The sequence below is a fragment of the Trichechus manatus genome, unplaced genomic scaffold (assembly GCF_000243295.1).
Source record: "Trichechus manatus latirostris isolate Lorelei unplaced genomic scaffold, TriManLat1.0 scaffold00104, whole genome shotgun sequence".
In the NCBI taxonomy this organism is placed as follows: Eukaryota; Metazoa; Chordata; class Mammalia; order Sirenia; family Trichechidae; genus Trichechus; species Trichechus manatus.
Window position 1 is genome coordinate 6,722,116 of NW_004444040.1, and position 26,009 is coordinate 6,748,124.

The window sequence follows — 26,009 nt, forward strand, 5'->3', positions numbered from 1 at the left end:
CTCCGTGTTTAGAGGATGTGCTGAATGGTGCGCTTTGAGGCGGCGGCGGAGGAGGAGCAGGATCCGGCGGCAGCTGGCAGTCTCGGCTGCCGAGCTCGGCTTCTCTTTGCCCTCTGAGGCTCCGCATCCACCGCGAACACCCGACCCCGCGTCCCACCCGGGGCATGGGCCGGCGCTGCTCCCCCGCGCGCCCCGCCTGCTGAGCCGCGCCAGAGGGAGGTGCGGAGGCCGGGAGGCCAGGGGAGACCTGCTGGGAGCTAGTCGAGTGTCTCCGGAGCAGAGAAAGAAGCCCTCGCCCGGCGCCCCGCGCCCCGCGCCCCACGCCGGTCCTTGCCGCGCTCACCCGGGCCGCCCGGAGCCTCGATGAGCCCAGATGGCCGGGGCTCAGCCCGGAGTGCATGCCTTGCAACTCAAGCCCGTGTGCGTGTCCGACAGCCTCAAGAAGGGCACCAAATTCGTCAAGTGGGATGATGTAAGTATTGGGGCAGCCCGGCTCGGGGCACTGGCCCCGGCAAGGGGCAGGGCGACAGGGCGAGCGGCGTGGGGGTGGGGCGAGGGGCGCGTTATGCAATGGACTTACCCGGGTTTGGCAGGGGCGGCCTCAGGGCGCAGAGGTTGGCATCTGCCGAGACCAGTGGCAAAGGGCAGAGGCATTGCGCGCGCTCCGGTATCCTTGGGGTTTAGTAGTTGACATCCTGAATAGGTCTGAGAAGGGACCTTTGAGGGTCCTAATTCTTTTGGGTGAATGAAGTAGGAGGGGCGGCTTTAACTAATGACGGATCGAGAGAGTTTGGAAAGTGGGGAGTGTGAAGTTGGGACCAGCTGAGAAGCGCTTGAGCGTGAACAAGACGCGCCCTTCTCCGCCCTCAGACTCACCCCCTTATTACCTGCCTTGCTCCCTTTCAGGAATGAACGGACCCGAAGTCCGAAACTAGTGATTTCTAATCCTTTTAGCGCTTTGATGGGAGCCCACGCGGCAGAGGACACAGCAGTCCAGCCGACAGGTGGTCTTTGATGCCAAACTTCAGCACCTGGCTGCGGAGTGATGGACCCTCAGAAGGACTGGGCAGGGTACACCTGAGGAGGACTAGAGAGCAAAAGGGGAGGGTCGAGGGGTCTAGGAGGGCTCAGTGGGCCAACACGCAAGTGAGGAGAGCTAATTTTTTTGGAGAACTAAGCTAACTGGAGTCTTTTGCTTGGAAATCGATCCGTCAAGACGTTCCCCCAGGATTTACTTGCACCTTTTGCTGGGTAGGGCAGAGCCTAGCCCAGTCGGGGTCTCCAGTGGTCTCGAGTGCTTCACGGGAGCTCTAGATTAGACCTCAGGACCTCAGGTGATCGCCCTCCCCACCCCCCGCCATTGCCTTCAAAGAGATGTAAATTAGGAATCCTGCTGAAAACATGCAAATCTTGAGATGGAGAAATTGATTGCATCAATTTTATGTCCTGGGTGTCATTCAAAAGGTTTGATAAGAATAAACCACTTGGAATAAACCCGAGTTGCCAGGATCTAAGAAAATTTAGGTCCAAATAACTAAGACACCTCTTAATCAGGAGGAATTATAGGAGAATGAGGCGTTCTTCTTGCTGAAAAGATTTTCCACCTAGTAAATTATAGCCTGTTATCCTCCAGGGTATTTTTCTTTAATCTTCTTAAGCCATTTTCCAGTGTCTGAAAACAATTTAAATATTCCAGGTAGCGAATTCAATTACTTAGCTGAGTGCATCTGTGTCTATATTTTGTCCACTTGGAAGCTCAAACAGTACTTGGAGTGTGAGCCACAGCTTCCTTGAAAGCTAATGCCAATTATTAAATGCTGTAGGCAGGGATGTAAACTTGCTTTCTTTTACCGGACTTTACATTTTTCTCTTTTCTGCCCTGGTCTAATTGGACCAGACGTTTTGGTAAATGGAATAGAATCAAAACAATAACTTCAGATACAGATTAAATGCATTGTTTGTGTCAAGGAAAAAAAAGAAGAAAATGCATTCAGCAACAGGTAAAACAGCCTTGCCCATCTTGTGTCCTTACAACAGAGAGATAATGTGATGATAGATTTACCAAGAAAGAGAGAAGGATCGAGAAGTACTTCGCAGAATGAAAAAGGGAGTTTCCGCATAAGTTCTAGATTTCTTTATTGTGATGATTTAACAACTTTATTTTAAATGATTCTCCAGAGTTTCTTGTTTGGAAGACAATATCCAATTTTTTTAGATAAAGGTCTCCTATGCAAAAACATTTTGTTGCATCTAGGTATATGGCTTTTATTAGGTGGATTTATGTAACAAATATTTCCTGCTCACCTACTAGTGCCAGACCTTGGACTAGATCCTGGTGTGGTAAAGAAAGTAAACAAAATCTCTGATCTTATGGACTGTACAGGTGAAGACAGAAAATTATCAGGAACACCAATGAGATAGAGATTTTGAGCTCTGAATGACATAAACACAGGAATGCAATGGGAGTAATGGAGAGGCCACTAGTCACCTGAAGAAGGAGGAGGTGAAAATAACTCCCTCAGAGCATTGCAGAAGAGTTTCTGGGGAAGCCCTACAGGAAGGATGTAGGCATGAAGGAGATCCCAGTAGAATCTCAAGTCTTTTTTAGGAGAGAACCTGGACGGTACCCAGAGGTCAAGTTATGTGGAATATGATTAACTATCCTGGAAGTTCTTTAGTTCTCTTGGTTTCCATGGTGTTCCGTGGCCTAAGAGGGACTCAGACTTTCTTAGGGTTGCCTTTATCCTCCCCATACATCATCCCCTATACTTTTCCCAGTTCATAGTTGCCCTTGCAGAATCTTTTATCTAGCTAGAATCTTTTCTCTAGCCGGTTTGAAAAAAACAAACCAGTTGCTGTCAAGTTGATTGCAACTGATGGTGACATGCTATGTGTCAGAGTAGAACTGCTCCATAGGGTTTTCAAGGCTATGACCTTTTGGAAACAGATCTTCAGGCCTTTCTTCCAAGGCGCCTCTGACTGTGTTTGAACCACCAACCTTTCAGTTAGTAGCCCAGCGCTTAACCATGTGCCACCCAGCGACTCCCTCTAGCCAGTTTAGGTTATAGTTATCGGGCTATTTATATTGCATTTTATTGAGACTGTGTGTTGAAGACACAGTCCTATTGTATCGTCTGGAAGGCATAAGTTCCATGAGGAATGGAAGATATCACTAAGAGCATGCAGTGCTGTGCATAATTTATTGGCTACCTAACAAAGTCATGAGTCTCTGGCTAAGACTCAGGCTAAGGGTGATAGTCAAAAGCTTTAACTTGGAATTAACCAGTCACATCACGCAGCAGGTAGGTAGTGGAGCTTGAGCAGGTTCATGGAGACACTGTTGTGCCAGGACCAGGTATTAACTGTCTAGTTGCCTGATCATGAGGCCTGGGGTTCCTCAGGGTCTGGGGGTGGTGGAAGGTATGGAAGTATTTCAATGTTTTAACAGCTAATAATGGTGTATACAAGGCGCCCTGGTGGCACAGTGGTTAAAGCACTCAGTTGCTAACCAAAAGGTTGATGTTTCGAACCCACCAGCCACTCTGCAGGAGATAGATGTGGCAGTCTGCTTCTTTAAAGATTTACAGCCTTGGAAACCTACAAGGGCAATTCTACTCTGTCCTATAGGGTTGCTATGAGTTGGAATCAACTTGACTGCAGTAGGTCTGGTTTTGAATGGTGTCTACTGTCTGAACATCAAGGCCCAACCTTGTACTCCAGAACTTGTCAAGCAGGTAAAGGACTGACATATCTTGGCTACCTCTTTCACTTTTTTTTTTTCAACTTCATCTCTGCTTTTATTTAGCATTTGTGTATTGTCAGATTCTGGTGGTGGGAAGTGGTTATAAAGGACTGTGGGCATTGTGGGAGAATTTTGGTGAGAATGGACAGTGGAAGGGGAGTTACTTTCTCCACCTCAGATAGGAAGCTCAGGATACTGAGTCTGGGCTTCTTTCTTCTGGACTTTGGCCATGCCCTGTACTGGACAGGACATGGAGAGAAAGAGGAAGGATGAAAAGCTGTACAATAGGCCCACCAACTCCTGATTCACCCCTCTTTTCCATACCTAGGACCCTATCTTTTTTTCCCAAAACATCTGAGAGATGGAAGTGTTTTCATTTTTGTTGTTCTTTCTTTGTCTCCACTCCCACCCTCCAGACTGAGATCTCACTTTGGGCAAGTTGCTTAATGCATCCCAACCTCAGATTCCTCATTGTAACATGAAAATTTTAATAGTTCCTACCTCACAGAACAGCTGAAAAGGTTAAATGAGAAAATGCATATGCATCACTTTGCATAGTGCCTGGCACACAGGAAATCCTCAATCAAACATATTTTTAATAAGTTATTTTTCCCCAGTATTAAGAAAGTTATTTTTCCCCAGTATTAAGAAAGACATGAATTTTATCAAGGTTGTCAGTATGCGTTAGATGAATCTATTATACACATAAGAAGATCCAGACCTTACTTCTATTCTGTTGAAGCTGTGTTTTGATTTTATATTTTATAGTTTAAAGAGAAAAAAAATCAGGTTTCTAGCCTTTTTTTGAATTTAGGTGTTCTAGACAAAATGAATCTACATAATTCAAAGCTGGACCTACTGTCCTACAAGCAAGGAAGTTTACAGATCATCTAGAAGTTTCATTTCTTCTTAAATTCCCTGTACCTCCCATCCCACAAGCATAATCTAACACCCAAAAGTCATAATTTCTCGAGTAGCTACATTTTGGGGGGAAGCAGTCTGAGTAAACTCAGACGTTGGGCTTCGCATTATGCCCTGTGGATTTGAAACAAGTTACTCTCCCACCACCTGCCCCCCCACACCCCAACACGGCTAAAACCAATTTAAAAAAATAAAAAGACCATGCTGGTATTTAGCATATTTCCCATCAGCCTACACAGAAGCTCAGTTAGAACTTCTGCATTATATGGAATCTGCAGTTGCAGTTTCCAAAATGACAGAGAATGGTGAGAAGATGACACTGATTAGATTAATGACGGAGCAGAGGGGAAGGGTTCATCAGGTGAGAATTCAGCAGGATTCACTTCGGAAAGGGTTATGGGTATAGGGAAGAAATAACTCACGTTGGTAGCCGGGGGATCCAGCCTGGGGTACCCACCCGGCGTAAGGTGGAGGTTAGACCAGAAGGCTACCAGGTGCCCTCTAAATTGCCACTTAAAAACGTCCAGACATCCTAGTGAATTTTCCTTGTGACGGTCAGTAATTACTGTACATACTTTAAGAGAAAGAATATAACTTTTTCCCAATGGAGTCAATCAAGCTATTTTAAACTTTTTATCAGAGTGTAACAAACATACAGAAGAATGCACAGATCTCGTGTCCAGCTGGATCATCCTTCACATAATCGGCACCAGCTCAAGAAACAGGATCACCAGCCCTGGAAGCCCCATATGCTCCCTTCTGGTGACTACACCCTCTCCCAAGGGTAACCCCTATCCTGACTTCTAACTCCAAAGATCAGTTTTGCCTGGTTTTGGTCTCTTAAAGCTACTGTTATTTTGAATGAGAACGAAAGAAACCTCTTCAGCCTGAATGCACTTTGATTATTGTTGATTTGACCCTCTTGAACAAAAACAAAAGTAACTTATCTTTGGCTTAGATGTCCTTGATCAGGGCCTTCTCTGTCCCAAGGTGAAGCCTGGGAGTGCAATAGGTGTGATAAATGCTGGAAGGAGGAAACATTTAAACAAAGCTCTAGTAATTTGGCAAGGAAATGCAGTGCCTGCAGGATATTATGGGCATAGCAAAGAAGACTAGTACGGTGCTGCTGCTGAAATATACTTTTTCTCTCATAGGTTTTCTTTCTTATCATACCTGGCATTAATATTTGCTACCTATGAAGCCCTGGTTGCCTAGTGGTTAAGAAGTTGCCTGCTAACCAAAAGGTCAGCAGTTCGAATCCACCAGCCGCTCCTTGGAAACCCTGTGGGGCATTTCTACTCTGTCCTATAGGGTTGCTATGAGTTGGAATCAACTTAATGGCAATTTTTTTTTTTTTTTTAATGGTGCATTAGGATAATTCACTTTGCCTGTTAGCCCATATGGAGCCCTGGTGGCACAGTGGTTAAGTGTTCAGCTCCTAACCAAAAGGTCAGCAGTTCAAATCTACCAGCCACTCGTTGGACACTCTATGGGACAGTTCTACTCTGTCCAATAGGGTCACTATGAGTCAGAATCTACTGGACGGCAACCGGTTTGGTTTTTCATTTTATTAGCATATATACAAGCTTCCTTTGAAAGTTTAGCCTATCAGTAGACAGGGTCAAATTATATTTACCTGCGGTAGCATTTATATGGTACAGAAACATTTTGCTTTTTTATGTCAAACTTGGTAACCTGTAGGTAAATGTTTCCTTATCAGCAGTGCTTCATGTTATCATGAACAAGAGGTGCCAGCAGAAAATGGAATGGGATTGATTGTGAATTGTTGACTAATGCTATGGGTTTCCATGAAAATATCAAATCCTCCTTAACTTCAAATGTTAATTTTCATGTTACCAGAGATAATGCCAGGTTCGTGCTGTCTTTCAGAACCTAACATAAACTCCATCTGCTCCAACTTCACAATTCTTGCCTTTCCCCATCTACTCCGTGTCGGAGCCCCCAGTCAGACCATGCACTTCTATGCAAGGGTAATGGGGCTGGAGCAGGATCCCAGAGAAACCCTGTTGCACCAGGGCCAGGTGATATTGGCCAATTACGTCAAGGAGCTAGGTCAGTTAGGTCTGACCTAATTGACCTCAGTTAGGCCTGAAGTCAGTTACACACATTGTCCAAACAAAGACATCGATTTCAATTAAAAAAAAAAAAAAAAAACCCTAACTGAAATAAGATATAAAGAAAGGTCAGACTTTTTAACTTCCTTCTGGTTTCCCTCTCATTTCTTTAAGGTCTGACATTTGATTTTATTATCTCCCGTCCATGTTAATTCCATTTTGGAAATGTTTATTTTAATTTATATTCTGAAAAAAATGCCTAGGTATAGGTATTCATTGATGTTGACTAAATACATACATTTATCAAGAAAATAAATTCTTTATTATGAATGGGGGAAAACATACTATTATAGAAAATATTTAAAAAATAGGTATTTAGTATTAAAACAGTTAAAAGCATCCAACATTTATTTTTCATTTTAAGGGCTTTTTTAGTTCACAGTGTTGGGTTAATTTTTTTTTAATTGCTTTAAAGTTTTATGAGCAAGTTCAGAAATAAAAAGGATTAGTTAGCAAGCAAATGCTTTCACCTGAACTAGTTATGGTAGCTATCAACACAAAGCATTTATATCTAGAAGGTTAAGAAACTACAGTATTTTGCCATTAAAAAAAAAATCAAACTTATCTTTGGAAAGTTATCTATGAAATAGGTAAGAGAAAGTTAATTTTGATTCATTTTATATATGATGTCATCCCCTGTTGCCATGGAGTAGATTCTGACTCATAGTGACCCTATAGGACAGCGTAGAACTGCCCCACAGGATTTCCAAGGAGTGACTGGTGAATTTGAACTGCCAGCCTTTTGGTTAGCCGCAGAGCTCTTAGCCACTGTGCCACCAGGGCTCCAGATGAGGTCATAGGAGCTCAAAAAGGAGCTGGAAGACCACAGAGCAAGTCAGTAGCTGGTCTGATAGTTTAGGGGAAAAAAGTAGAATTAAGGATGCTAATCTTGATCCTTTCTCAAGTGTGCTGCCTTTGATATGGTTGTGTCTCACTCAACATCGATTCCCAAATTCTCTTAGTAGGACTTTCTATAATAGAGTCTGGAAATCTAAAGCTGCATTTATCAGACTCCTTTGCAGCTAAGGTTCTGGCTACAAACTAGGTTGCATCAAACAGATGCACTCATATGAGATTTGGAAGGCAGAAATGTGAAGGAGGCCATCTTTTTCGTATGTTTTGGTTTGTTTCTACAGACATGTGAGGTGCAGAGGTACCATCTTTTGTAATAGTTATCCGGTGTCCCATTTCCAGGTTCATGGGTGTAAAGAGGCAATGGTGAAAGAGGCTGTTCCCTGTTCTCAGCTTACTCTTCTCTTGTCCTCAGTAAAGGTATTAATTAATTACAAACCTTAAATCCTGTTACTTTCAAAAGTTCTAAAGAGGGTTCTGTTTCCTGCATTAAACCCTGTTAAATATGGCTCTTCATGGCTCTTACATTTCATGAGTTTCAGTCTTAATCGTGCCATGACTATCCAGATATTCTATGTAATTTTCTCCTTCAATACTACATTAGAGTAAAATGGAGTTTTGCTATAATGATGCTTCTGGAATTCAGTACTGAGAGTGGATCCTAATAACAGGCACTTACACATGTAAAGTGCTATTTTGAAGGAATCACATAATTATTTTAAATTATTCACATTCACCTCTCTTCGGTCATCAAAACAACATTGGGTGGTAGGAAAAGAGCAAGTATTACTACCATTTAAATAGAAGTAAACTGAGACTTGCTCAAGGACATGCAACTATTTACAACCAGAGTTGGAATTTAAAACTAGGTCTTCTGGTTATATTCCAGTCTTCCATGGTGTCCCCAAACAGGATCCTTTTAGTAACAAAAGACATTTGATAGAGTCCAAATGAATCCGTGTTGAAAAGTCATCCATTAATGTTTCCAAAGAATCTCCCCAACTTTAGCATTCATACAAATGAAGCCTAAAACCAAAATCAAACTCATTGTCATTCAGTCGATTCTGACTCATAGTGACCCTACAGGATAGAGTAGAACTGTCTCATAGAGTTTCTAAGGCAGTAAATTTTTTTTTCCTTTTATTTTTAAATTTTGTTATACTTTAGGTGAAAGTTTAAAGCACAAATTAGTCACTTTTTCAAAAATTTATACACAAATTGTTTTGCAACATTGGTTGCAATCCCTGCAATGTGTCAGCACTCTCCTCCTTTCCACCCTGAGTTCCCAGTGTCCATTTGTCTAGTTTTCCTGTCCTTCCTGCCTGCTAGTCTTTGCTTTTGGGCAGGTGTTGCCCATTTGATCTTGTATACTGATTGAACTGCAAAGCACGTTCCTTATGTGTGATATTGTTTGTTTTATAGGCATGTCTAATCTTTGGCTGAAAGGTGGACTCCAGGAGTGGCTTTGATTCTGAGATAGTGGAGTGTCCAGAGGCCATAGTCTTGGGGGTTCCTCCAGTCTCTGTCAGACCAGTAAGTCTGGTCTTCTTTTGTGAATTTGAATTTTGTTCTATATTTTTCTCCTGCTCTGTCCAAAATCCTCTATTGTGATCACTGTCAGAGTGGTCAGTGGTGGTACCTGGGCACCATCTAGTTATTCTGGGCTCAGGCTGATGGAGGCTGTGGTTCATGTGCTCCATTAGTCCTTTGGACTAATATTGTCCTTGCTTCTTTGGTTTTCTTTCATTGTTGTTTGCTCCACATGGGATGGGACCAACAGATGTATCTCAGATGGCCGCTTGCAGGCTTTTAAGACCCCAGACACTACTCACCAAAGTAGGATGTAGAACATTTTCTTTAGGAGCTATGTTATGCCAATTGACCTAGATGTCTCCAGACCGTGGTCCTCAGCCCTCAGCCCCAGTAACTCGGTCCCTCAAGGTGTCTGGATGTGTCCAGGAAGTTTCTATGACTTTGCGTTGGTCAAGTTGTGCTGACTTCCCCTACATAAGGCTGTAACTCTTTACAGAAGCTGACTGGCACGTCTTTCTCCTGCAGAGCAGCTGATGGCTTTGAATTGCCAACCTTTTGGTTAATAGCCAAGTGCTTAACCACTGCACCACCAGGGCTCTACAGACCCATTGCTTTTGGTTAGGGTCTTCGAAATAGCCATCTTTTTGGTGACTAGACGAAGTCCATTTTTTTGTCAACATCTTGGAGAACACGGGAATATAGGAAAACTTCGTTGCCGCCTTGTAGGAAACATGTCCCTTAGGCATAGAGGCGAGTGTGTGCTCTGGAGTCTTTACAAATGTTCTACAGCAGTCAGCCAGTGTGGAAATGGTGTAAAACGTTATTTTTCATTGCCTAATAAGTGACACTTTTGTGTCCAGCAAGACTCTTTATGATGTGCTTCTCTACTTTCTTCTCTTCCCAACATACTTGCAAATATGTCTTTTGCTGGATTTAAAGCTGACCCTGTGGCTTCTTAGTGAAATTGTTGATTGTGGAAGATTAAAGATATTGTAGTCATGAAGAAAGTGAAGAAGATGAGTCACTTGCCCCAAGAAAGACTCAGAATGGTTCAGATTTCAAGGTACTGTCAATTGAGAGGCCAAATCTAGATTAACAGGGCAGAGAGGTGGATACCGATTTCCCTTGTCTATATTACAACCAGGGTCCCGGGTGGTGCAGATGTTAACATACTTGGTTGCTAACTGGAAGTTTGGCAGTTTGAGTCCACACAGAGGCACTTTGGAAGAGGGGCCTGGTGATCTACTTCCAAAAATATCAGTTATTGAAAACCCTATGGAACACAGTTCTGCTCTGACACACATTGTCACCAGGAGTTGGAATTGACTCGACAGGAACTGATTTCTGTTACAAGTGGACTATGACTGCTTGAAGGCTATAGTTTATATTATTTGTGTTCTTTCCCTAGGACACAGCATAGGTCTGGCACTCAGTAGGTGCTCAGGGAAAAATGATCTGATGCATGTCTGGCTAACGGTGGGTTCTGGCTAACAGGGAAGCATGCAGCCCAGAGGCAAACCTGGACTGCAGTCATCCTCCCCTGAGACCTTGGTGACATACCACCTGTGATGCTGGTTGGATAGCCCTGTCCCAACTCCTAACATCCCATGGGAAATCTTCCAGACTCCCAAGGCACTTTGTGGCCTTCTTAAGTAGGTTTTCTCTGTGTAAGTTTGTGAAGCAAAATGTTTATTAGCAATACAGAACTGAGTGCTGCTGCTACAGGGGTGATTTCCTGTAAGCTCAATACAGCTTAAGGTTGAGTGTGTACTCAATTGTGATTCAATATTGGCTGAGAATTATGATACTTAATGCATTTAAATCTCTTATTCTGAATGTTACCAGTGGCTTCTGTTTTCTGAAAAGGTGCTCACTCATACATATACCCAAATATAGCCATGTAAATTGCTTTAGGAGGCAAGGGATGAAGAGGTGAAGCACAGGGCACTTGAAGGGTCATGAAAATATTCTGCTTGATATTATAATGGTGGATATATGACATTATGCATTTGTCAAAACTCATAGAACTATGTAATACAAAGGGTGAATTCTAACGTAAGCTATGGACTTAAAAATAATGTTCGTAATAATGTATCAATATTGGTTCATCAGTGTGACAAATGTAGCACCCTAATGTAAGACGTTAATAGTTAATAATAAAATAGTTAATAACAGGAGAAACTGTGTGCTGGGTGGGAGTGGAGGGCACAGTATATAAGAATTCTGCACTTTCTGATCAATTTTTCTGTAAGCCTAAATATGTTCTAAAAATAAAGTGTAAATAAAATGCATTAAATATTTGCAAAAAATTGCTGTCAAGAATAAAAGTTAAAACTGCTCTTAAAGGAATTTAGAAGTGCTGAGAATGACAGATCAAAAAACTGATCATCATGAAAATAATGATTCACAAAGAGTAAAATGATATATAATAATATAAAATTATATCACTGAATAATAATATATGTCATCTATGAGCTTATTACTAAAATGGGAGAAATATCAAATAAAAGGCATATAGTTTAAAAATATTACTTATAAGGAAACTTCCACCTATATTCTTTCATCTCCACAGAAGAAATTGAGGCTAATGGGACAATACTGTTAGCTTCTGGCCCTCAACACTCCCAGTTGAATGTACTTGGGCCATCTCCGCTCTCCCACATTCCCTACTTCCCTGGAAGCTTACCTCACCTCCTCCATCTCCTCCATTTATGTTCTGGAGACCATCCTTCTTGGCTTCTCTGAATCCTGACTTCACTGTTATCCCCTCATCTCTTACAGCATCTGTGAAGGTTTCCCTTTAGTTGAAGCTCTTCTAAGAATGTATCAATATGCTTTTTAGCCATAAAAACCCAAACAGAACCAGCACAATGCCCTCCTCCCTCCTTCCTCCTTCAGTTACTGTCCTCTCCTCATCGTCTCCCTCCACAGTGAAAGTGTAGCTTATACTTAGTCTCCCTTTCCTCACCCCTACTCCCTCCTTCTTAGCCCTCCAAAGCCTTATTCTGCCCCAGCACCATCTTGAAACTTCTTTTACCAAGGTTACTGACAGCCTGCTATGTGCCAAACCCAACTGATATCTTTTCAGAACTATCTTGGTTTTCCTGCAGTATCCATCAGTTATGGATTGAATTGTATTCCCCAAAAATATGTGACAACTAGGTAAGGCAATGATTCCCATTATTGTGTGATTATCCACCATTTTGTCATCTAATGTGATCATTCTATGTGTGTAAATCCTATCCCTCAGATGTTAATGAGGCAGGATTAGAGGCAGTTATGTTAATGAGGCAGGACTCAGCCTACAAGATTAGGTTGTGTCTTGAGTCAATCTATTTTGAGATATAAAAGAGAGAAGTGAGCAGAGAGACAGGGGGACCTCATGCCACCAAGAATGATGGATCAGGAGGGGAGTGCATCCTTTGGACCCAGGGTCCTTGCACTGAGAAACTTCTAGACCAATGGAAGTTTGATGACAGTAACCTTCCCCCAGAGCCGGCAGAGAGAGAGCCTTCCCCTGGCGGTGGCACCCCGAATTCGGACTTCTAGCCTCCTAGACTGTGAGAGAATGAATTTCTCTTTGTTAAAGCCATCCATTTGTGGTATTTCTGTTATAGCAGCACTAGATAACCAAGACAGAATTTGGTACTGGAAGAGTGGGGTGCTGCTCTAACAGATACCTAAGATATGTAAGTGGTTTTGAAACTGAGTGGGTAGAGGCTGGAAGAGTTTCAGAGTGCCCAATAGTAAAGCCTAGATTGCCTTGAAGAAACTGTTAGTAGAATTATGGACATCAAAGACAGTTCTGGTGAGGACTCAGAAGGAAGTGAGGATATCTATAACACCGAAGACGGTGGAGACAGTGAGAAGCAGCAGCAGAGAAACGGCAGCAACAGATCCAGGAGACTAGCGCAAGACAGCGCTGGAGCCAGCCCATGGAGTGAGAGACCTGAGTGCCTTTGCATAGGATGCTTCCTGGTGGAGTGGGGTGCCTCCAGGCATCAGTGACACTAAAAAGCTTTGAAACACTTGCCTGAGCAGGGCAGACATGGGTGGCTAGGCCCAAGGGGAGGCAAGAGATCAAGGAACCAGGAAGCAGAAGCTGAAGAGACAAGAAACACAGGAAGCAGAGCTGCCTCAGTCTCAAAGGTTAGGGCCACGAACTCTGAGGTCTCAAAGGGTACAGCCACAGCCTGCTAGGTTTCAAAGAGTCAGATCTTTACTAACTCAGTTCTGGAGTGTGGGGCTACTTTTCATGGGTGCCAGCAGGATGGGGCCAAATCTGCTGCCCAAAGCTGAAGGAGTGGGTCTGCCATGCCCAAGAGGCAGAAGAACGGGGCCTGCTGGGGCTGAGGGGGGAGGGTCGCCACTCAGATGGACTAGGAGAATCAGGCTGCCCAAATGTGAGGAAGCACAGTTGCCATTCCAGTGGGCCTGGAAGGCAGGCTGAAGCCCAGGGCCAAGGGGCCTCCACCTAGAATCCAGAGAGTGTGGCCAATACCCCGAGTCTGGAGGGCAGGGCCATTGCCTAAATGGGCCCAGAGAACAGAAGATTATTTTCAAGCCTTGAGAACTAATGTAATGTGTTCTGCTAACTTACTTGGTGCCTGTTATCCCTCTTTCCCTCCAATTTCCCCCATTTGTAATGGAAATGCCTAGCTTGTGCCTGTTCTACCTTTGTACTTTGGAAGCAGATAATTTGTATTCTAGATTTCACAGATGAAGAGGAATTTTTGGATTTTGGACTTGGAGTTGATTTGAGACTTTTGCTATGATATGATGGGGTTAATGTGTTTTACATGTGGCAAAGATATGAATTTTGGGGGGCCAAAGAGTGGAATGTTACAGATTGAATTGTGTCCTCAAAAAATGTGTGTCAACTTGGCTAGACCATGATTCCCAGTATTGTGTAATTGTCCACCATTTTGTCATATGATGTGATTATCCTATGTGCTGTAAATCCTATCGCTATGATATTAATGAGGCAGGATTAGAGGCAGTTATGTTAATGAGTCAGGATTCAAGATTAGGTTGTATCTTGAGTCAATTTCTTTTGTGAGATGAAAGAGAGAAGTGAGCAGAGAGACAGGGGGACCTCATGCCACCAAGAATGAAGAACCAGGAGAGGAGTGAATCCTTTGGACCCAGGGTTCCTGTGCTGAGAAGCTCCTAGACTAGGGGAAAATTGATGACAAGGACTTTCCCCCAGAGCCAACAGAGAGAGAAAACATTTTGCTGGAGCTGGCACCCTGAGTTCCGATTTCTAGTCTCCTAGACTGTGAGAGAATAAATTTTTCTTTGTTAAAGCCGTCCACTTGTGGCATTTCTGTTACAGCAGCACTAGATAACCAAGACACCATCCCTCCATCCATTCATCCATACCTGAAAATATTATTAATACCTCTTATAAGCTAGACATTTTGCTAGTGTTGTGGATTTAATGATGGCAAGTGATTTGGTCCTGCCCTCATGGAGTGTCTGTTCTACTAGGGGATATAGATTCTAAATAAATAAACATATAGTTATTTTATTATAAGTGTAATGAGTGCTGCCAAAAAATGTACAAGTGAGTATAAACAAGTGTGGAAAGCCTCCCTAGGGAGATTTTAATGGAAAGACCTGAGTATACCCACTCCTCACTTACCAACATAATTAGGTTCCAAAGACCAGGTTGTTATATGCAAAAATTGGCATTATGTGAAAATGGAGGATGTTCACATCAGATCACAAAATGGAGGATGACTACATCATTACATAACTGCCAAATTACATCATTACATAACTGCCAAACCACTGAGAATCATGGTCCCGCCAAGCTGACACATAATCTTAACCATCACAGCCATTATTACTCTTGCCTTGCACCTCGGTGTTTGTTACTGCCAGACGTATGTCGTTAATGCACAAAATAGTTGGACAGTAGATTTTTTACTATTGTTGTGAATGTGAAAAGTCAGATAATGAGATAGCTGCTAAGTGAGAAGTATGTATAATTAGTAGGACTTACTCAGGCCAACATGAAGGAGGAGGAGTGTTCCAGGCAGAAGGAACACCATTTAAGGGTGCTCTGAGGAGGGAAGGAGCATGGTGATTTTGAAGGACTGAGTGAAATCCGGAAAGAAGGAGCAGAAGCAAGCGGGGAGTGTGGCTCAGATAATGCTGGCAGGATGTCAAGGGCCTGAGTACACACTGCTCAGGTCCCTGCCAGAATTTAGACTTATCATAAAGTCAATGAGAAGCCATTAAAGCCACATTTATCAACCGGGACCATTACTGATATTTTGGGCTGTATAATACTTTGTTGTGAGGGACTGGCCCGTGCAACCCTGGCCTGTACTAACTAGATGCCGGTAGCAAACCCCTAGTTGTGACAACCAGAATTGTCATGGGACAGTGCTAAATCTCTCCTAGAGTACAAAACTGTCCCTGGTTGAGAACCACTGCATTAAAAGGATTTTAAGCAGAGAAATGCTATACTTTCAACTGATTTTAAAAGTATCTGTCCACTTCTCTCTTTTTCTCACCACCACCCCCCCAGCCAGTAATTACGTAAAAAGATGCTCAACATCATCAGTAATCAGTTTCAGGGAAATGCAAACTGAAACCACAATGAGTTTACCACTTCGCTCCCACCAGCGCTATACCTTATTGTGATTATTGGTGTATTCGTTTGATGTCCTCACTAAGCAATGAGACCTCAGAGATTTGGGGTCTGAACTTCTGTTTGAATTTCTAGCACAGCATCTGAAGTAACTTACATGATATTTCAAGAACCATTCTTCGGACCTTTCTGTTTATTGTGTTAAAAGGGATTTTTATGTTTTTCAGTAAAAGGCAAAAATATTAAATGGTACTTCTCTCCACTCCTTTGCCGCCTCTTCTCTGAACCCTTTTACCTCCACTGCTTTCCTCTATTTTGGGAAATTTCACTCCTGGGAAAAAATTCTCCTCAATGCTGATTCACAGGGAACTTTTATGTCCAACACTCTAGGCTTTGCATCCCAGACTGCCTTTGCTATGTTTTTATTTCATAGTCAAGGCTGCTTTGCTGACATTTGATGGACATTGCATCTGATTTTCTGCCATCCTTAGAATTCTTTCTCTTTTCACATTGCTGTTTTCCCCTAGTGTATATGTTTGCCATATTTGGCCCTGCCACTTCCTGATGCAAGTTTCCTGTGGTCTCTGCTGAACATCACTTGTTATTTCCCCATGTTGACTCTGATATTGATTACTTTTTGTGTGCATGTCTCCATTCATGTGTGTTCTCTGGTAATAGCTTAAGAACAAAAGAATCATTATGGGATCAGGCTCATGGTCATCCTCAGCCAGTAGACTTTCTGACAGTGGTACTAAGGAATGTGCTGTGGGCTGTGGACTGGCCTTGACATTAGCCTTGAGGTTTGAGGTTCTACCTCAAGTGGTTGAAGAACTGGTAAAGTGTAGCTTAGAGGGTGGTAACATGGTGGCTCTAATCTGAAGTTTGAAGGAATGGTACTTAGAGAAGAAACTGGACTTAATCTATACCACTCAGATGCTAAGATTAGAACCCTGGGAGATGTTGGCTGCTTATATGAAAAAAAAAAAAAAAAAAAAACCTGATGAGAGAACCAGGTTTGCTTTATGAGGAAGAGCTGGATGTTCAGAAGCATCCCCATAAAGGTTTAAGGCTCTGCTGCCCAATAGAAATTCAATGTGAGCTGCATATAAAATTTTAAATTTTCCAGTTGCTGTTAGTTGCCATTGAGTAGGCTCCAACTCATGGCGACCCCGTGTTCTGTATAACAGAACAAAGCATTGCCTGGCCCTGCATCATATTCATCATCATTGCCACGTTTAAGTTCATCGTAGCCATTGTGTAGTGCCTTCCAATCTAGGGGGGTCATCTTTCAGCACTATATTGGACAATGTTCTGTTGGTTTTCATTGGCTACTGTTTGGAAGGAGATCACTAGGCATTTCCTCTTACTTTGTCTTAGTCTGGAAGCTCCCCTGAAGCCTGTTCACCATGGCTGACCCTGCTGGTATTTGAAATACCGATGGATGGATAGCTTCCAGCATCACAGCAACATGCAAGCCACCATAGTATGACAAACTGATGGATGGGTGATGGATATGCTTATTAGTGCTCTCTTCTACTGTTATTGAAAAATACCTTAGAAACTCAAATGAGTAAATTGGACTTGAATTCTTAGAGACTTGGCACTTACTATTCACAGATTTGCCTAAATCTTAAGCTTCCTGGTGTTCCTCAGCTCTTTACATCATTGTACACCTGACTCAGAGTCTTGCCTGTTGTGGTTCTATGTCAGTGTTTCTCACACTGTGGTCCCCAGACCAGCAGCAGCAGCAGCATCACTGGTAGCTTTTTTATTTTTTTTAAAGAAATGCAGATTCTCAGACCCTACCCCAGACTCCTGCTTCTGCAGCCTTGGGGGCAAATGTCATGGTATCTGTGTTTTAACAAGCCCTCCCATAGAATCTGATGCATCTTAAAGTCTGAAAACCATTGGCTTATGGAATACACATATTATGGATAGTGATGGAGAGAGAGTAACAAATAGGCCCTCTGAGAGTTGTGTCCATTATTCTGAAGTAACAGTGCTGCAAGAATCACAATCCATCTGCAAATGAAGGATAATCATATTTTTTAAATGCTAAATCATGACATATGTTCTGACAATTAACAATAGTTTAGATCTGGATTGAATGGATGCTTTGGTATCAGAAGAATATAGACATTTGCAGTTACACGGGAGATAGGAAAAAAGCAGGTGGAATTCAAAATGGATATTCATGTATTTCTGGGTCAGATTCTGCCATGCTTGGCAAGAATGCCAAGTTCCACCTGATCCTGGAATGTTAGAAGTGATTATGGATGAAGCAAGCAGAGAGCCGAGATAAATGATCACTTAACTGAGGAACTGCAACTGGAAGAGCGGGCTCAAGAAAACATTGAACAAAGGAGCTTTAATTTTGAGGGAGGAGAAGGCATAAGCTAGCAATAGCTACATCTGAAACAAGTGAAACTGCCTAGTACCGTGTTCCACAATATAAATTTGAGTAGTTTTCCTTTGCTAACTTAAATATTTGATGGTCTGTGATCCTTGCAGTAAATTGCCATCAAGATTTCAATTAGAATCTTGTCATACGTTCTGATTAGGAGAGGAACTGGCCTGAGAATGATAAGTTGCACCTACAGGTTAATTCAGATTCACCTGGCAGTGGGAATATGTGCTGTGTGAGCCTGTCGGAAGCTTTTATTTTGCCTACCTCTAGAATGGGGGGCAGTGGTGGCTCAGTGGGAGGATTCTTGCTTGTGTGTTGCTATGATGCTGAGCTGGTTTCAGTCTGATCCTCAGCTGATCATGGGGGTGGTGCGGAACCAGGCAGTGCTTCCATGATTTGGGGGCCTACTCCACAGCAGCCAACAATAAAAAGAGGAGCGGACAGAATGGGATAGAAAATAGTTATGATTTATTGAAAATATTATTATGAACTTTTATGCATGTAATTTCATAGAAATCTAAAATCTTTAAAAATTATTGTCTTTCATTATAATATCAACTTTTTTCTAGGTTTTTTTTTTACATTTAAAAGTAATTTTCAAATTTTCAAATTCCAGCCAGAGTTCTATGAAACAGCACAATCCTTGTAAAAGATATTTTTTAAAACTGCGTGCTAACTAAGAAAATCAGGATGAACTTTATTTTTTTTTTAATTTTATCGTGCTTTAGGTGAAAGTTGACAGCACAAATTAGTTTCTCATTCAAAAACATACACACAAATTGTTTTGAATCATTGATTGCAATCCCCACTGTGTGTCGGCACTCTCCCCCTTTCCACCCCATGTTCCCTGTGTCTGTTTGGCCAGTTTTCCTGCCCCTTCCTGCCTTCTTGTCTTTAATTTTTTAATAAATGGGTTTTTAAACCCAATCCACTATGAAAATAATAAATATTTATTGATTTTATTATATGCCAAGCATTGTTCCAGGCACTTTACCCAAATTATCCTATTTAATTCTCACAACAACCTTCTGATGTAGGTACTATTATCCCACTTTTTTTTTTCAGTTGTGGGCAATGGGGCACCAAGAGGGAGCAGACAGGGGTTTGAACCCAAGTGGAAGGCCTCCAGAGCCCGGCTCTGCTGTCAAGGTTAATGTGTAGACTACAACCATATTTGCTGCACTACTTGTCAGGGGGAAAAGAAAACAACAAATCCCCATATTATCTCTCTAGGTCCCAATTTTCATTGCTAATCGTCTTGATCAGATAGAGGAGATGACATACCGTAGTTACAATGTATATGAAAAAGCTGAAATAAACTGGTAGTTTCTGTCTCCTTAAAAATGCCATGCTGCAAAGGCCTAAGTATTTCAGTATAAAAATCCATATTCAGTCATATGTGTTTTCTTGTGCAGATGGTATGCTTTTCTGCAAATTGCCAAAAGAAAAGAACACGTACTTTAGAAATGTTTAATATTATAATTACAATTCGTGCAGTTTTTGCCTTATAATACGTATGCTTTCAACTTAAACGATTTTCCTCTATGATGTTTTAGTGTGTGAAATTTAAATTTGAAACCATTTTACGACTCTCCAAAATATGTAAAAGATGGCCTTATTTACAGTTACCTTGGAAACAACAGTGCCCAAATGCCATGCTAACTCCCTTTAGTACAATCAAAAATCATTTTATGGAGCAAATGAAATTTAAAATATTATCCTGAAACATGGATTTTAATTAACTTTAATCATATAAAATATATAATGATATTTAGTGTTAAAAAATTGATTTGGATAACTAAATAAGTCAGTTTAATAATAGGAAAACTATCAATGGCTTTAAAAATTTGTCTTGTTCAATAAATATATGCATCACGGGCCTTTTCCTTTACAAGGTATGTACAGATCTTCTCATTATTGGTGAATGTCTCAGTTACATAACTAATAGTCCTATGAAGTTAAAGTTTTCATGTCTAATTTTTGGGGTAATTTTTCTTAATAATTGACAGACTGGGGGTAACACAATTATTACTTGTTAAGTAACTCCAAGATAGAATTTTCTATAATGACACATATTGATACACATGCTTTTTCTTATGTTTCTAGGACTCCACTATTGTTACTCCAATTATTTTGAGGACTGACCCTCAGGGATTTTTCTTTTACTGGACAGATCAAAATAAGGTAAGAAATGGGATATGTCTTTCTTAACATTTTCCAACTGGTTGCTGCTTCACAACGTATTTATTTGTCTTACCTACATAAATATGCCAATTTCTCGGATGGCCCTTTGTTATTTATTTAAAAATTCTACTTAAAAAAAGAATATGTAAGGCAAAAACATCTTGGGATTTTTCAAGGATCCTAGTTTGAAATGTTAGATTCACTAAATCCTAGAACAATTAGGGTTTTGCAGTTCTGCTTCTATTTATTAGGATCAGAACATGGAAATGTAAATTATATTTGGTTTAGGAGAAAATTGGTCAATGTTACTGATTTAACTCCCCACCCAACTCTCCATAAAGAATGGAGAAAAATGACGAGGAAATCACTTTTGGCCCTAATGATCGTAATCTTGGCCTTTCCTTTCTCTCCTTTCTCCCCTTGGTCTTCATTAAGGGTTTTCCCAGCATCAGAAGGAATTTGACCTTGGTGATTTGTTCCTTTAGCCTACATCTGCAGTGTCTCAAGAATTTCTTCCCAAATTAGCCTTCCACCCACAATACCATGAATTTAGGATCTCGTTTATTATGAAACCAATTGAGCTGATTCCATACTGAATTCTTCCAAAAGTACAGTGTCTGCAGATCATAAGATTTCTTTGTAGTTTAGTGGGCAGTTAGACAGGAATATTCATAGCAAGTGGTTGTTATATTAAGAGACATTGCCACAGTTCACACTTGGACCTAAGAGACCACAGAATACAGACTATGTTGGACCTCTGAGTTCTGTGATTTGGAGAGGTGGAATAGCATTATAGAGAGTGCTAAATACTCATTGAAACCGATAGAATACCTGGGGCCTCCATGCTTAATGCAGAAGAGTCATCAAATTGTGAGGTTCTTAGCTCTTTCACTGTGCTCCGTTGGTGTATACAAAGTTACTGGAGTTGTCATTCTCACCTTTTGCCTTCAGAGCAACCTTGATTTCACATGTGAGAGGTGGTATAGAGTTAGCCCAATGGCACGGTGGGGGTGGGGTGCAGCTTAGGGAAACCTCTTAGGGTGCTGGTGCAGGAGCCAGCCCTAAATGAGCCTGTTTATACAATCCAGAAGGCAAGTATCAGCCTTTTGGTTGCTTTGTGAATGGGTGCCTTAGAGCCATCTATGGCCACAGATGTGGGGGTAAACCATAGAGGACATCGCTGTATAGATTTTAAAATAGCATTAAAATCTAAGACCCCAGAGCCAATATCCAAACTTGTATTTGAGTGAGATTTCATGCTTAATGTTCATGTTTATTACTGGGTGTGTTAATCATTTTGGCTTTGACATTTTGTTTGGTTTCCTGCTGTTATGTATAAAACAATGGCTTAAAAGAGGTTGTAGGTTTTTTTCCCCTCCTAAAGGCTATTTTTAGGACTGTTGAAGCTATATTCATGAAAGATGTATTTATAATGCCTAGAGTATTTTTAAAGGTTGGGTATTTGTACAAGAGACCAAACTGTCAGTTTGATTTTTCAACTTGTAAATCAAACTTCTATAAAAGCAACAGAAGGTATTTTGGGGTTTTTAAATAATTCATGGCAAATCAGTTAAGCTGCCCTCTAAGACTAATCATAAATGATTCTTTGCTTAAGATAGAGAAAAGGTTTAGGACGAAAGGCTCTTTGATGTGTTTCAGCTGTTTTGTGGATCCAGTATTTTGACTCATGCCTATTTTCAAATGTAGGAAAATTTCTTTCAATTTTTTACACTAACCACGTTCTCTCTAGAATCTTATAAAGCTGTTTATGAGCAATTGAAATAAATAATGTGGTAGTAATTCCTTTTATCTCTTTATTACATTACTTTTCATGGATATTAATGTTGAAAGCCTAGCCAAGAGATGGTAAATTTCACTTTTTAAAAACCTAAGTAATTCCTCAGCCATGTATCAGAGTTTGGAGGTTTATTTTTTAGTCAATGATCATCTATCTTAGACTCCAAAAGATGAGAGGATTTAAGAGAAAAAAATTAAACCTTCCATGCTTCCAAGTTTGTCATTTTCTTCTGGCTTTAAGCCCAGTTCTGGAACCAGAAAGAGTGATGTGTCTACTTCTAGGAGATGGACGCATGTGAGTGATGTGTTAGCGTAAATGCATGCTAGAAGTAATGGTAACACAAAAGTGCGGGATGCACGACAAGCTTTTAGCCAGTGTTTTTGCATAAGATCATTTGAAAATACCCGGCTGAACAGCAAAATCATGATACTCCTTTCTTTAAATATTTTTTTTCTGACAACTAGTCTTAAGAATCTATCACATGTATTATATAGGTCTTATATAGGTATTATATGTCACATGTATGTATCTCTTGGAGAAAAAATATGGCACTTTTAACTTTATCCCTTGATAACATACTATGTTTTCAACTGCTTAGGAAGCTTGCTTTGGTATTTATTGTAACGTTGTTATTTCTTTTTGCCAGTCTCCTCCTCTTGGTCTTCTTTGCAGCATGCTCCTCCTTGGGTCCATGAAGCTTACGCTGAAGTACTTGGTTTAGCAATCACTTGAAGCCAAGTCTGCCCAGTGGTGATCTGAGAGGCGTTAAAAAGCCTTCGTAGAGTATTTGTTACAGTAGCTTTCTTTTTATAGCCCTGGAAGAAAACCCCCTCACATTTTACACTGTATTGTCCTCTCTTCTGTCATGGCTACATCATAGCTTGTACCAGAGCCACCAGTAAAAAGCCAATGACATACTGCCTTCCCATAGAAATGATAGATGGCAAAGCAGACAGATAGCACAGATGATGGATTTATGAGTTAATAACCGGAACCCCTGGGTGGTGCAAACAGTTAACGCCTCGGCTGCTAACAGAAAGGTTGGCGGTTCTAGTCCACTTAGAGATACTTAGGAAGAAAGGCCTGGTGACCTACTTCCAAAAAATTAGTCACTGAAAACCCTATTGAACCCAGTTCCACACTGACATATATGTGGTCGCCATGAGTTGGAGTTGACTCGACAGCAACTCTGTGTGTGTGTGTGTGTGTGTGTGTATGTGTGTTTAAACAAGAACTAGCTAGTAACTTTCAGGCAGCAGAAATGTATTTTGGTAAAATATTAAAAAATGTTAGGGGTTGATGGAAGCAGATAAAATATGAACATATTTAGGGATAAATGTTCATAGTTTGTGTCAGCTCTGGGCTTGTTTTAATAATTCTTTCCTTTTTACTGTTGGTTCTGTAAATCTTACTGACTGTAATTAGCAAAAATGAGTTTCTGAATAAGACTATTTTAATTATTCTTACATAAGTGCATATTACATAAGAATAATTTTTCTTATGTAATGCATAATATGTACAGAAGGTGATTTTTCTTATTTAAGTGCGTATTATGTGAAGGAGATAAGCTGATTTTTAAGTCATGGACGAGAAGGATCGCCTGCACTGCCTGAATGTTTAAGAGGTGGCCTGCGTTAAGCTCTGACTTTTCCTTGGAACTATGCCATGTTGGCACCAGATACCAACGCAGGAAGTGTTAGCCATGAAAACCACAGTAACTACTAGAAGAATCTGCATCACAATTTTGGAGGAAAGACGAAAGAAGAAAAAGGGTCAGAGTTAAAGAGGGGACAAAAACTGATCTTGCTAGAATATGAAACAAAGTAGACCTCTGCCTTGCAACTTGATACTCTGCTTCGGTGCCAAGGTTGGTGTTAAAATAAAACCAGTAGCTGCTAGTTCAGATCCAAGCAGTTCAATATAGTTCAGTAAACCCTTCCTTGAAGTGCTAAAGCAGATGCCGGGGAGGGGAGTGCATAATTAAAATAAAGGGATGAGAAGAAAAACATACATTTTAAGTGAAGGAATCCTACTACTTTCTCTCTTTGTTACAGATTGTATTTATTTTTAAGTTTCGATATAGAAATATGTTTTTGATGTAAGCAAGTAAGAAAAATATAAACTAACTTTAAGCTCTTCATTGTTTCCAATCCTAGTCCTCTCTCCAGAGTTAACTCTGGTAACACTTTCATAATATCTTTCTAGGCCTTTTTAAAAATGCATTTGTACGTGCTGTAACTATAGAAATACTCCATTTTGCTTTGTGTATGTGCGTTTTTTTGCTAAATGACATCATACTCTATTTGGTGATCCACAACTTGCTTTTTACTTTTGCAGTATGTCTTAGAGAACTTTTTATGTTGGGTTTGGTTTTGGTTTTTATGCAGATCTAACTTGCTTTTTTTAATTTTTGTATCATTTCCCATAGAATAGATTACCAGATTTTATTTAATAATAATAAAAAAACAGTCTTATTGATGGACAATTTTTGTTTGTTTCCAGTTTTGGGCAAAGGCACACAATCCTTTCATATAAAGTAATAGCCCTCTTTGTTTACGTTTCTCTGGGTGTATATGTCAGGGGTTTCCCTAGGCAAATGCTCAGAGCAACAATTTCTGATTGAAGAGAATCATACCCTAATGTTTATTTAATGGCTGGGCCAATTTGTAATCCTTCCAGTTTTGTGTGAGAACAATGGTTTCCTCAGCCACAACAGTACTATTAGGAAACATTTTAATTTTTGCCAGTCGAATACAACCATTGTATCTCTTTAATTTGTGGTTGCCTGATTAGTTTGTAAGGCAGTGCATATGGCTCCGCAGGTGAAAAGACCTGGTGATCTGCTCTCGTCAATATTACAGCCTAGGAAACCCTATGGGGCAGTTCTGCTGTCTCATATAGGATTACTATGAGTCAGAGTTGACTTTACGGCACACAACACCAACAACATTGGCAATTTCTGTTTTCTCTTATATGTAGTTACCTACACGTATCCCTTGTACGTGTGTTGCAAGTTCGCTAAGTATTGTAATGTTAATCATTTATCTGTTATAGATGTTGCAAATGCTTTCTTACTGCCCGTGGCTTGTCTATGCATGACAAAAGATGACTTGAAGTTGTAAACTTTGATATAGTCACATTTCAACCTTTTTTTTTTGCTTTTTGCTTTATTTAAGGTCTTTCTAATTCATCATCTTCATCATCACCACTATTATTAGTTTAGATTGTTAATCCATTTACTGTGTATTTTGAGGACTAGTGTGAGGTGGGGCTTTCAATTTAACTTCTACAAATGCATCATCCTGTGTATTTGCAGATCCCTGTTCTTTCTAGTTGTAGCTATAATAGCACCATCTCTTCTGTCACTTTCCTCCTGGCTCCGGGTATAGAGGGCTTGGGACGTGGGAGCTGAAATGGCAGGTCAATCTGAGTTTATGCTCCCGTATCACTGCTAGTGCCGACACCTTCACCTCCTGGTGTGGAAAGATCCAGTCCTTGTTTTAATGCCTGTGGACTTCTGGAGTGTCATTTCCATTTAGCTTCTGACTTTCATACATTCTGGTTCAACATGTGAAATCCGTTTTGTTTACCCATGGTTCTAGATTATAGACATAAATTTATACCTACCTAGTCTGTCATTTCTAGGGACTTAGGGCAGGAGAGGTTGGCTCTACCATCTACTCTGTCTGCCATCTTGTTATACACTGTGATTTTGCATTTGGGATCCTTGTACAAAGTGATGATTACATTTCTATTAATGGCAACTATAGACAACACTCTCTTTTGATTACCTTAACTTTCAATACAGAGTTCAAAAGCAAGGCTGTAAAAATTAA

General features: G+C 40.8%; 1 protein-coding gene across 2 annotated transcripts in view; it reads left to right on the plus strand.

The window, feature by feature from the left end:
- PLCB1 (phospholipase C beta 1) overlaps window positions 1-26,009 on the plus strand; it is an 819,608-nt gene continuing 793,599 nt past the window's right edge. For both annotated transcript variants that reach the window (XM_004383055.3, XM_004383054.3), the window contains exons 1-2: window positions 1-472; window positions 20,298-20,375. In XM_004383055.3, the coding sequence (XP_004383112.1) occupies window positions 374-472; window positions 20,298-20,375 (177 nt within the window). In that variant the 5' untranslated portion in view covers window positions 1-373. The remainder of the gene's footprint in view (window positions 473-20,297; window positions 20,376-26,009) is intronic.